The sequence below is a fragment of the Symphalangus syndactylus genome, chromosome 2 (genome assembly GCF_028878055.3).
Source record: "Symphalangus syndactylus isolate Jambi chromosome 2, NHGRI_mSymSyn1-v2.1_pri, whole genome shotgun sequence".
NCBI classification, from domain to species: Eukaryota; Metazoa; Chordata; class Mammalia; order Primates; family Hylobatidae; genus Symphalangus; species Symphalangus syndactylus.
The window spans coordinates 18,523,870-18,536,092 of NC_072424.2; the positions used below are offsets into that span (position 1 = coordinate 18,523,870).

At 39.3% G+C, this 12,223-nt stretch overlaps 1 protein-coding gene across 3 annotated transcripts in view; it reads right to left on the minus strand.

Annotated features, from left to right (window-relative positions):
• Positions 1 to 12,223, minus strand: part of SEC23IP (SEC23 interacting protein) — a 49,778-nt gene that overhangs the window by 19,530 nt on the left and 18,025 nt on the right. For all 3 annotated transcript variants that reach the window (XM_055247226.2, XM_063625123.1, XM_063625114.1), the window contains exons 6-12: positions 9,967 to 10,087; positions 7,319 to 7,408; positions 6,248 to 6,389; positions 4,099 to 4,307; positions 3,635 to 3,753; positions 2,266 to 2,418; positions 888 to 983 (exon numbers count right to left, since the gene is read on the minus strand). In XM_055247226.2, coding sequence (XP_055103201.2) covers positions 888 to 983; positions 2,266 to 2,418; positions 3,635 to 3,753; positions 4,099 to 4,307; positions 6,248 to 6,389; positions 7,319 to 7,408; positions 9,967 to 10,087 — 930 coding nt within the window. The remainder of the gene's footprint in view (positions 1 to 887; positions 984 to 2,265; positions 2,419 to 3,634; positions 3,754 to 4,098; positions 4,308 to 6,247; positions 6,390 to 7,318; positions 7,409 to 9,966; positions 10,088 to 12,223) is intronic.

A 12,223-nucleotide genomic window follows, 5' to 3' on the forward strand; every position in this document is an offset into this window, starting at 1 on the left:
ATAATAGAACCATAGAAATTCAAAAGATGGATCATCAAAGAGCATGTTAATAACAATACAAATAAGACAGCCACTCTGTCATCTAATTTTTCTAATTAGAAAACCTCTGTAAAATTAACTTGATCAATAAATTAAAATTAATAAAACAAGTATATTTTTCCAGTTCTAGTTTTAAATGCTTTTTAGCTGTTGCCTTGTTTTGTATTGTTAAAAATTTTTGCTGTTTAGTGTTTAATGAGACTTTAGTGTGTATGTTTTTCCTCATCTCTTTAGATGATTAAGGACTGGGAAGAAAGAAAGTGAGCTATTACTTGGTGCTAAGCTTTGCATGCATTATTTCATGCTTATTCCAACCCTATAAGGAAGGTATTATTACTTCCATTTTAGAAATGAAGAAAACAAAGGATCAGAAAAATTAAGAAAATCACTCATGCTCAGAAGGCTGAGGCGGGAGGATAGCTTGAGCCCAGGAGTTTTGAGACCAGCAGTGGGAGACACAGCAAGATCCCATCTCAAAATAAACAAATGAATAAAAGCAAATAAAAATTGCTCATTAATATGCAGCTAATGAGTGGTTGAGCTGAGAATTTATCTGTCAGAACTTAACCAGTTTTTGCACCAGGAAAACCTTAAATATCCATTTTAAAACTGAAAGCCCTTCATCCTAGGAACTTAGTCCCAGGAACACCAGGATGGTCACTTAGCCTAATGTGGACTTAAGCCCAACTCTGACTCCTAAGTCTGGGTTTCCATCAGCTCCATTACTGTGCCCTAGGTAGGGAGCAAACTAGCTTACCTAACCATAGTAGTATTAAAATTTTCTATAATATAAACGAACTGGTCAAACCATGAGTTTTAGTTTTTCTTGAGTCAGAGGTGAACTTTACCAGTTTGGCTGCTTTATGTTCTACAAAGTTAGCTATCTTCTTTCTGGGTCCAAGGGGTATCCCCATTTCCTTCAGGTCATCAACTGTACACATAAGCTTTAAAAGGAAACAGACAAGCGCATTAATCAATCTAGTGATAGAAGAACTGAAATGAGAATATGAAAATTATAAACAAACCACATCATCTAAAGCAATCTAAGAGCCACTTAACTTTTTAAAAGTTATTTATTTTATATTTAAATCATGCATTGGCTTAGGCTATAAAATCTTAGGCCTCCACACCTAAATCATTCTATTAATTAACAGAAAATACACATATGGTATACAAAATTCCAAAGCTGTAGTCAAGCATACGATGAAATATCTTCCTTCCACTGCTGTCCCAAACATAGAATTCTCCTCTCAGCAGCAACTGTGGAAATTTGCTTTGAAGCGATGTCTTAGGTATGCATAGCACCTACATGTTTTTCTCTGTGTGTATGGTCTACTATGCACACAGTACTGAACTCTGCTCTCTTCATGTAAGTGTACCTTAGAGACGGGTATCTCTGACACTGCATCAGTCATTCAACAGCTGTAGGGTACTCCGTTATGCGGATGCACCACAAATGATTTCACTAGCACCCTACTCAACACCAATGGTGTCTCTAATGTTTTGTTACATTGCAAACACTGCTGTGAGTATCCTTGTAGATAATTCTTGTGTGAATATTTCTCTGTAGGAAATATTCCTGGCAATGAAATTGATGAAGCAAAGGGTAATTTTTATATTCTTAAAGATATTGCCAAACTGCCTTCCAAAGAGTTTGTACCAATTTACAGTCTGACCAACAATATATAACAATGCCTACTTCCCTTCATCCTGGCCACATAGCATATTATCAAACTTCCTATTTTCTCAAACTGGTAAGTTAAAAAAAAATCCCATTGTACTTTCAATTTCCATTTCTCTTATGAGTTTTCATATGCCAAGAGACCATTTGTTATTTCCTTTTCTGTAAATCATGTTTATATTCTTTGCCTATTTACGTATCACACTGATGTGATGGTCTTTCTGTAACTGATTTGTAGAAGCTTTGAATATCAATGAAGTAAGCCCTCTGTCTATAATGTGTGTTGCAAATGTATCATTGGCCTTTAGATGTTGTTTATGGTGTCTACTGTTATACAATTTTTTTCTTTGATGGCTTCTGGATTTTGCATCATACTCAGAGAAGCCTTTCAGATTATAAAAAAATTCTGTGTTTTTCAATTTTTTAAAACATTTCAGTCTTTGTCTACTCTGGAGTATAATTTGATACGAAAGTGTTTATTCTTAATTTTCAATCTACACAAGAAAAACAATTTCAAACAAAATGAAGCAAACTACGATCAGTACCAGGGATTCCATATCAATCTTTTCCTTTTCAAAAGTGCTAAAATATTCAGAGAGGCTAAGTGCTTCCAGAGTTTCTTGCAAAGTTAGGACTTCTTCATTTTCAACATCAAGGTCACACGACTCATCCAAAGTCAGCTTTGGCTCTTCAGGCATCTTTAAAAAAAAAGCATGAAAAACATTACAAGCTCAGAAAAACTCCCATATAATGACTCCTGATCTACGAAAACTCTGAAACAATTTTGCTTTACAGACATATCATAATTTTAGGCACAGTACTTTGCCATTCAAAGTTTGAATATTCTGGCCAGGCCCAGTGGTTCACGCCTGTAATCCCAGCACTTTGGGAGGCTGAGGCAGGTGCATCACCTGAGGTCAGGAGTTGAAGATCAGCCTGGCCAACATGATGAAACCCCGTCTCTACTAAAAACACAAAAATTAGCTGGGCGTGGTGGCAGGTGCCTATAATCCCAGCTACTCGGGAGGCTGAGGCAGGAGAATCGCTTGAACCCGAAAGGCAGAGGTTGTAGTGAGCCAAGATCACACTACTGCACTCTAACCTGGGTGACAAGAGTGAAACTCCACCTCAAAAAAAAGAAATTGAGGCCGGGCGCGGTGGCTCACGCTTGTAATCCCAGCACTTTGGGAGGCCGAGGCGGGTGGATCACGAGGTCAGGAGATCGAGACCACAGTGAAACCCCGTCTCTACTAAAAATACAAAAAATTAGCCGGGCGTGGTGGCGGGCACCTGTAGTCCCAGCTACTCCGAGAGGCTGAGGCAGGAGAATGGCGTGAACCCGGGAGGCGGAGTTTGCAGTGAGCCGAGACTGCGCCACTGCACTCCAGCCTGGGCGACAGAGCAAGACTCCGACTCAAAAAAAAAAAAAAAAAAAAGAAATTGAATATTCTGAAAAGTATGTAAATTTTATAAATCACCCAAGTCTCCATTTCCTATAATTCACATTTTTAAAAATCACAAACTTTCACATTTAAATTTATAAGCCATAAAGAAGGAGAGTGAGAAACTCAAATAATGAGCTATATGATTCCATTCCATTTCTAAACCTCGGTGTACTTTAACATGTAAAACCAGTTTCAGGGCTGGACACGCTAGCTATTTTATTTGGGCCTATAACTGTACTCTGAATTTGGGGATTCTCTGAAGAGTTATTGATGCCAGCACTTTGGGAGGTCAAGGCAGGAGGATCGCTTGAGGCCAGGAGGGAACTCAAGACTAGCCCAAAGCAACCTAGTGAGGCTTCGTTAAAACAAACAAACAAACAAAAGTTTCAGGAAACAGTTCAGACTTTCGAAAATTGTTCAGCTCCATAGACTCTAAATCGAAATGTTAATTGGCCACGTACAGACGTACCTGCTTTTCCTGAAAATGTAGCTGCTTCACAACTCCATTAGCAACAGCAAGACGTCCAGGGCACTTTGATAAATTCAAATCTTTTTGATTAGACAGGATGTCAAACAATATTAAAGAACCTACGAAAAAGAAATATTTTGCCGTATAATGTAGTACTTTTATAACACTAAATAAATTCTTTTTTCAATGTCTATAGTCAAAAGTCATACAGAAGTTACATGTTATTCAAGACTTGATAATTATTTTATCAAACAGCAGAATAAATTAAAATACGTAGCATTCCCTAGGTAATACTAGAGGTGAATATAGAAAAGGCAGAATCTAAACTCAAAGCATTCATTTCTACCCTTTCTGAAATTTAAAATCTGTAATTCTTAATTTTGCACTAACAATATCACCTACACTGAAAGCAGTCATGACTCAACAAAAATTGTATTTAAAATGTGAATATTTGACAGTTTTACCTAAACTGTGACCAGCAACAGAGACACCTCCTTTGAAGTCTGGGTTCCGACTCATAAAGAGTGCATGCAGACGGTTTATCTCCATTCCTACTTTTTCCACAATTGTCTGACAGTAGGTGGGGCTGTTATAAAATAAAATATCTAGCAAAGTTTCATTGGTAAAGTGACGAAATCGACCAATACTTGGCAAAGTGATTTTCTTAATATTCCTGTTTAAAAAGAAAAATACAGCACATTCAGTCAGCATCTACCTGAAATTTACATATTTTTTAAAGTTTAGATTTTTGACTTCTGAAAATACACCAAGAAAACTCCACAGACGAAATATGAGTTGTTTCTGTAGATAGTCATTATAAATAAATCAAGATAGGCCAGATGCGGTGGCTCACACCTGTAATCCCAGCACTTTGGGAGGCCAAAGTGGGTGGATCACTTGAGGTTAGGAGTTCAAGACCAACCAGGCCAACATGGCGAAACCCCGTCTTTATTAAAAATACACAAATTAGCCAAGTGTGGTGGTGTACACCTGTAATCCCAGCTACTCAGGAGGGTGAGGCAGGAGAACTGCTTGAACCTGAAAGGCAGAGGTTGCAGTGAGCCGAGATTGCACCACTGCACTCCAGTCTGGGCGACAGAGCAAGATTCCATCTCAAAAAAAAAAAAAAAAAAAGTTTAAATCAAAAGTTAGCCACAAGTCGTGGCACGCACCTGTACACCCAGCTGTTTGGGAGGCTGAGGCATGACAATCACTTGAACCCAGGAGGTGGAGGTCGCAGTGAGCCGAGATTGTGCCACCACACTCTAGCCTGGGTGACAGAGCGAGACTCCACATCAAAAAAAAATTAAAAATATAAATAAAGATAAACCAAAAAAATCTGTGCTGCCATATGTGGTGGCTCATGCCTGTAATCCTAGCACTTTGAGAGGCTAGGGCAGGAGGACCGCTTGAGCCCAGGAGATCAAGACCAGCTTGGGCAACACAGTGACACCCCATCTCTACAAAAAATTTAAAAATTAGCCAGGCATGGCAGCTTGCGCCTATACTCGCAGCTACTTGGGAGACTGAGGTGGGAGGATCACTTGAGCCCAGGAGGCCAAGTCTACAGTGAGCCATGATCATGCCAGTGCACTCCAGAGCCTGGGTGAGTGAGATGCTGTCTCAAAAATCAGGTTTTTTTTTAAAGTTATTTGTGCCTATAACCATACTACGAATTTTGGGATTCTCTGAAGAGTTAGTTGCTATATAAGTCATATGCAAAGATTTCTATTTTATTTTTAGAGGGAAGATTACTCTTCCATTTTTCTTCCACTTAACTGCAAATCTGGACACTTGACAAAACTTGTGGGTCAAAAGGACTAAAGAGAATATCAAACAGAAAAAACAGGGCTACATGGAATGAAAAATCTTTCCTAATTTGAGAATGACCAAAATGAAGTTTAGGAATACACACAGAGAAAGAAAACACCCTTACAATAGGGCCTAACATAGACAAAATGCTGTTTGTAGAAATAGTTTTATTAAACTATGTACCCTGAAACATTACGGTGTTCACTAAAATCTAGACATGTGCCAGCATAACTATTACCTGTATTTATGATTTGCAATTGGGAGCATTCAAAATTGAGCAGAGTATTTTTAATTGTCACAGTGCCTGGTGAGCACTGCTAGTACTGAGTGGCCTTTACACTAAGGAAGTTAAGTGGTCTGCACTGTGACAGCAAAGAATTGTCCCGACAAGAGCATCTCCACTGAGAAACAATATTCTGAATCTGTGGTTCTCAGCCAGGGGTGATTTTTACCCTCCAGGGGACATCTGGCAATTTCTGGAGACATTTTTGGTGGGATGGAAAGGCCATTAGGCATCCTACTATATCAAGGACAGCCCCCTGTCTAAACTGCTACAGATTAAAATTGTATTTTAAAACCAGCTAAAATTTCTTAAGATTCTCTTAAATATTTACAAAAGGAATGCACACACACACACAAAGTAGTGTGTAAACTTTACAGCCAATATTTAATCATATGTGAGAAGTATACAATTTTTAAAAATATATTGATTGAAGCTACAATAAACTATTTCATATTATGGTTTAAATTTTAAATTTAAATTTGACTAATTTGAAAAACAAGTTATCAAAATCCACAAACCTGTCCACACCTGTGGCATCCCCACTCAAAGAACTATGCCAATGAACTGGAAGGAACTCCACTCTGCTTATTTTCCCATCATCTAAAGATTTCTTGAAATGTGTCTGCAGCAATTTGAGAGAAACCACCCTAAAATCATCCACTTCAAAAGAAAAAAAAAAACAGAGAAAATAAATTAAATTCTCCTAGCTTGACAGCTAGTCAGCAGTTACCTCAAATATGCCAGTATTTTTAATAACATAAAGATACATTTTTTAAAGAAAAAAATGAGGATAAGAGAATTGGTAAAATTTTTTAAAAAGAAAGGAATAAGTAACTTTTGGGAAGCTCTTTTAAACTTTCCATTATTGCAAAGGAATAGATGCTTGGGATGCATCAGTTTAATTAACCACCACTGCTGGGAGGCAGCGTGGCACCTTGGGGAAAGGCTCTGGAATCACACTGCCGGCTCCAGGCTCCAGGCCCTACTGACTGTGATAAGGGAGAATTTCACTTATCCCCACCCCTACCTACCTCTTTACCCCCAACCCCCACTGCCCCAGGCCTCAGTTCCTCATTAGTCACAGTAGTGGTGATAACACTGACAGCGCCTATACCCCAAAGGTTTATTTGTGAGGGTCAAATGACAAGACATCTAAGATACTTGGCATATACCAGATATTCAATAAATACGAACTATTATTATATGGACATAAAAATAAAACTTCAAAAATTTAAGTCAACCAGGCAGATTCATGTTTCCATTAAACAACTTCTCCCAGCTCACTGACTATAAATCCATTCAATGCAGAGGTGCTCCTAGCTGCTGCAGGTGCTCAGGCAAAGGCTGTCAGCAAGGCTAAATTACTTCCAAGACCCCGTCTAATTCATCAGTCTGGGATTTTATGCGTCACATACGTCACAAGAGCAAATCAAGTACAACTTAGTATTTCCCACTGACCATTTAAATTTCCTCTTACAGCCCCCTCAGCAAGTAGTACACAGCTGGGAACTATCCTAAAAATGAATACTCCAAAGCTCTTCTATTAGTTCTCAGATCACCCCATGAAATACAATATACCCAACACTTACCACACTCAATAATGCTCCTAAAGCGTAAGTCACACACAGGTCCAATGCCATGCACCACAAACACCAAATGGTCAACTTGAGGCATCTCCCCTATCAAAAAAAATTTTTAAACATACATAAAAGATGGGAATTTGTTTGGATTTTCCTAATGGCAATATTCTAGATATCCCTTTTGTCATCACAAACTTGCCAAAGAAATTCATGACCCTTCAAAGAGAATAAGCCTCATTACCCCATCAAATTGGAGGAACAACTGGTCCCTCTTGGCATATAAAAGCGAACTAGAACAAGAGGTAGAGGCAGCAGGCTCTCTCTGTTCCTGGAAGCTAATAGCACATGATGAGCAGCAGGTTTGTATCTGTGGAGGCTCCACAACCTTGTGATGCTTCAGAACTCCCCAGGACACTAAGCCCCAGTGGAGATTACTCAGATTTCATATTTATTTTATAAGAAACATATATTTTATTGAAACATTTTACATACACTTCAATAAACATGAAGTGTATGTAATTGTAAAAATAAAATCCATTCTTAAATAATAGTACAGAAGAAACCAAAGCACATACACCAAAGCAGGCAATGGCAAACAATAGCCCACAGGCCAAATCCTACCCACATCCTACCTGTTTTTTTGTTTTGTTTTGTTTTGTTTTGTTTTTGAGACAGAGTTTCATTCTTGTCGCCCGGGCTAGAGTGCAATGGCACCATCTCAGCTCACTGCAACCTCTGCCTCCCGGGTTCAAGCAATTCTCCTGCCTCAGCCTTCTGAGTAGCTGGAATTACAGGCACCCACCACCACACCCAGCTAATTTTTATATATGTATTTTTTTAGTAGAGACAGGGTTTCACCAAGTTGGCCAGGCTGGTCTCGAACTCCTGACCTCAGGTGATCCACTTGCCTCGGCCTCCCAAAGTGCTGGGATTACAGGCGTGAGCCACCAGGCCCGGCCACCTGTTTTTATAAATAAAGTTTTTGATGAAGGTGAAACCATTCAAGGAAAAACATAAAAATAAAATAAAGTTTTATGGGCCGGGTGTAGTGGCTCATGCCTGTAATTCCAGAACTTTGGGAGGCCGAGGCACGTGGATCACTTGAGGTCAGGAGTTCAAAACCAGCCTGGCCAACATGGCAAAACGCTGTCTCCACTAAAAATACAAAAATTAGCCAGGCGTGCTGGTGGGCACCTGTAATCCCAGCTACTCGGGAGGCTGAGACATAAGAATTGCTTGAACCCAGTGGGTGGAGGTTGCAGTGAGCCCAGATCACGTCACTGCACTCTAGCCTGGGCAACAGTGAGACTCCGTTCAAAAAAAACAAAGTTTTATAGAACACGGATATGCCCATTTGTTTACATACAGTCTTCAGCTGATTTCACACAACAATGGCAAAGCTGAGTAGTTTGTAACAGAGTCCACATGGCCTGCAAAGCCTATCTGCTATCTGGCCCTTTACAGAAAAAGTCTGCAATCCCCACACCAGAGTAATACAAACCAGTGAGGTGTAAAACCACAAGCCTAAAAGTGTTGCCAAACCTTAGTTCCAACCAGCAAAGTGCTTCTCCACAACAAAACATATTTTAGAATCTATACTATGTGGTATGTGTATTTTAACAGAATTCTAAATTTAAAGATAAAGATAACTGTATGTCCTCACTCATATGTAGGAACTAAAGAAGTTTATCTCATGGAGGTAAGGGCAGAATGATGGCTACGAGAGCCTGGGAAGGGTAGGGGGGAAGTGAAGATAAAAAGGGGTCAATTAATGGGTACAAACATACAGGTATGTTGAAGGAATAACTTCTACTGTTCGATAGCACAGTAGGGTGACAACAGTTAACAATAATTTATTGTATATTTCAAAATACCTAGGAGAGGCAGGGTGCAGTGGCTCACACCTATAATCCCAGCACTTTGGGAGGCTGAGGCAGGTGGATGACTTGAGGCCAGGAGTTTGAGACTAGCCTAGCCAACGTGGTGAAACCACATCTCTACTAAAAATACAAAAATTAGCCGGGTGTGGTGGTGCACGCCTGTAATCCCAGCTACTCAGGAGACTGAGGCAAGAGAATCGCATGAACCTGGGAGGCGGAGGTTGTAATGAGCCGAGATCACACCACTGTACTCCAGCCTGGCCAACAGAGTGAGACCCTGTCTGAAAAAAAAAAAAAAGAAAAAAGAAAAAGAAAAACACCTAGGAGAAAAGATCTGAAATGTTCCCAAAACAAAGAAATGATGAATGTTTGAGGTGATGGACATACTATTTACTTCAATTTCATCATTACACATTCTATGCATTTATCAAAACATCAGGTGTACCCCATTAATATGTATCAATTAAAAAATAAAAATACAAAAGTAATAAAACCAAAAAGAAAGATATGGCCAGGCACACTCGCTCACGCCTGTAATTCCAGCACTCCGGGAGGCCGAGGCAGGCAAATAGCTTGAGCTCAGGAGTTCGAGAAAAGTCTGGGCAACATGACAAAACTTCATCTCTACAAAAAATAGAAATATTAGCTGGGAGTGGTGGTGCAATGGCTGCTGTGGCAGGGAATTCTAGTAACTGTTTATTTCTTCATCATTCTAAAGAATGATGCTAAAATGGAGAGGACTAAAACAGACCTCAGTTCTAAACAAACTATACACACCGTCGGGAATTTCATCAAGGTTATCATCAATTCCACGCTTTACAACCCTGGGCCTTGTCTGTCCATCTTGCGTGGTGCCCCATTCATCTGGCACTGAGGAGGGCTGGAACTGAACAATAACCTTCAAGATGCAACAGAATTATGACAAAGCTCATTAACAAATTCTTTTCCACTACAGGCTAAGTAGTTCAACACATAATAAGCTATACCTTAGAGTACGGAGAGTTTATAAATTATTAGTACTGTTCCCCCACAACAAACTTTGAAGGAGTCTTGCTAGTGTTCATTAACCACCAAAATTAAGCAAATCAATACCTTTCCAATGCTTATGTTGAAAATTGCACAATTAAGTCAGAAGTATTATACCTTGATTTAAAAGCTAATAACATAGGCCAGGTATGGTGGCTCACACCTGTAATCCCAGCACTTTGGGAGGCTGAGGTGGGAGGATCACTTGAGCCCAGGAGTTCAAGACAAGCCTGCGCAATATGGTAAGACCCCATCTCCATAAAAAATTTAAAAATTAGCCAGGCATGGAGGTGCATGCCTGTGGTCCCAGCTTCTCAGGAGGCCGAGGCAGAAGGATCGCTTGAGTCCAGGAGGTCAAGGCTGCAATGAGCTGTGTTTGTGCTACTGCACTCCAGCCTAGGCAATAGAGCAAAATCCTGTCTCAAAAAAAAAAAAATAAATAAATAAAAGCTAACATAAAACTCCAGGTTTACACGAAAGAAACCAAGGACAGGCCCAGTGCAGTGGCTCACGCCTGTAATCCTAACACTTTGAGAGGCCAACGTGGGAGGACCGCTTGAGCTCAGGAGTTCCAGAGCAGCCTGGGCAACAAAGTTAGAGACCCAGTCTCTACAAAAAAATAATAATAATAAAATAAATACAAAAAAAGAAATCGAGGACAAGTAACCTGCAACTGAGGAGTCTTTGTCTTATAAAAACAAGTAAAGCAAAATCCTTTAAAAATAGTAAGATTCTCAATTAAACTACAATTTCAATTTCAGTGACAAAAACATAATGACAAAACCCTACCACTTTTTAGGAATCCATTCTGTTAAACCAACTGTATTAAATTCAGCCCTGTACCACGAAGAAAATTTTCTTTAAAAAAAAAAAGAATATATACTTGATGTAGCATGCAAAATGTTTATCTTTAAAAAAAAAAAAAAAAAGGTTAGCCAGGTGCATTGGCTCACACCTGTAATCTCAGCACTTTGGGAGGCTGAGGCAGGAAGAAGGCTTGAGCCTAAGAGTTCAAGACCAGCCTGGGCAAGATGGCAAGACCCCATCTCTGCAAAAAAATCTTAAAAAGTGGCCAGGCAAGGTGGCGCACACCTGTAGTCCTAGCTACTCGGGAGGCTGAGGCAGGAGGATCCCTTGAGCCCAGAGTTCGAGGGTGCAGTGAGTTGTGACTGGCCACTGCACTACAGCCTGGGTAAGAGAGTGAGACCTTATCTCTTAAAAAAACAAACAAAAAGATTAAGAGTGGTTACTATGGAGAGGAGAAATGAGGAAGGCAGAGATAGGAGGCTTTTATTTTTCACTTAATATCCTTTTAAACTGTTTACGTTTTGTTGGCATATGAATGTTTTTATTTTTATTTCAGTATCAATAAGGACTACAGAAGTAGTTGGATTTTAAGTTTTTTATAAACTTTTCTATAAAAATAAATGAATAAATAAAAAGCCTATGTTCTCAGAAACTACTGTGTGCTAAGCCCCATGCTAGATGCTTTTGCATAAATTACCTCATTTCATCTAAAATATGACCCTGGGAGATCATTATTGCAGGTGAGGAACTTGGAGCTCAGAGAAATTAAGGTTGGCAAATGAAAGAATCAGAACACCAGCAATCAATATTTTTTTAAAAACAAGATAAACTCATAGAGACAATAAAAAGAAAAAGAAAAAGGACACATTTTTACTTGAAAGGTTAGAGCAAACCATATCAAGGGTAGACAGGCATATTACAGCCCACAGGAAAAATCTGGCCATCTGTTTTTATAAATAAAGATTCATTGAAAATATCCTACCCATTGGTTTACACATTGTCTCTGGCTGCTTTCACACCACAGTGGCAGAGGTGGTGGCTGCAACAGGGAACACGTAACTTGCAAAGCCTTAAATATTTTGTCTCTGGCCCTTTATAGAAAAAGCTTGCCAACTTCTGATCAAGTGAAAAAAATTATCAAGCAACTTCTACATTGCATACTAAACTCCAGTTATCATGTTGCCATAAACAGAAACTTCAT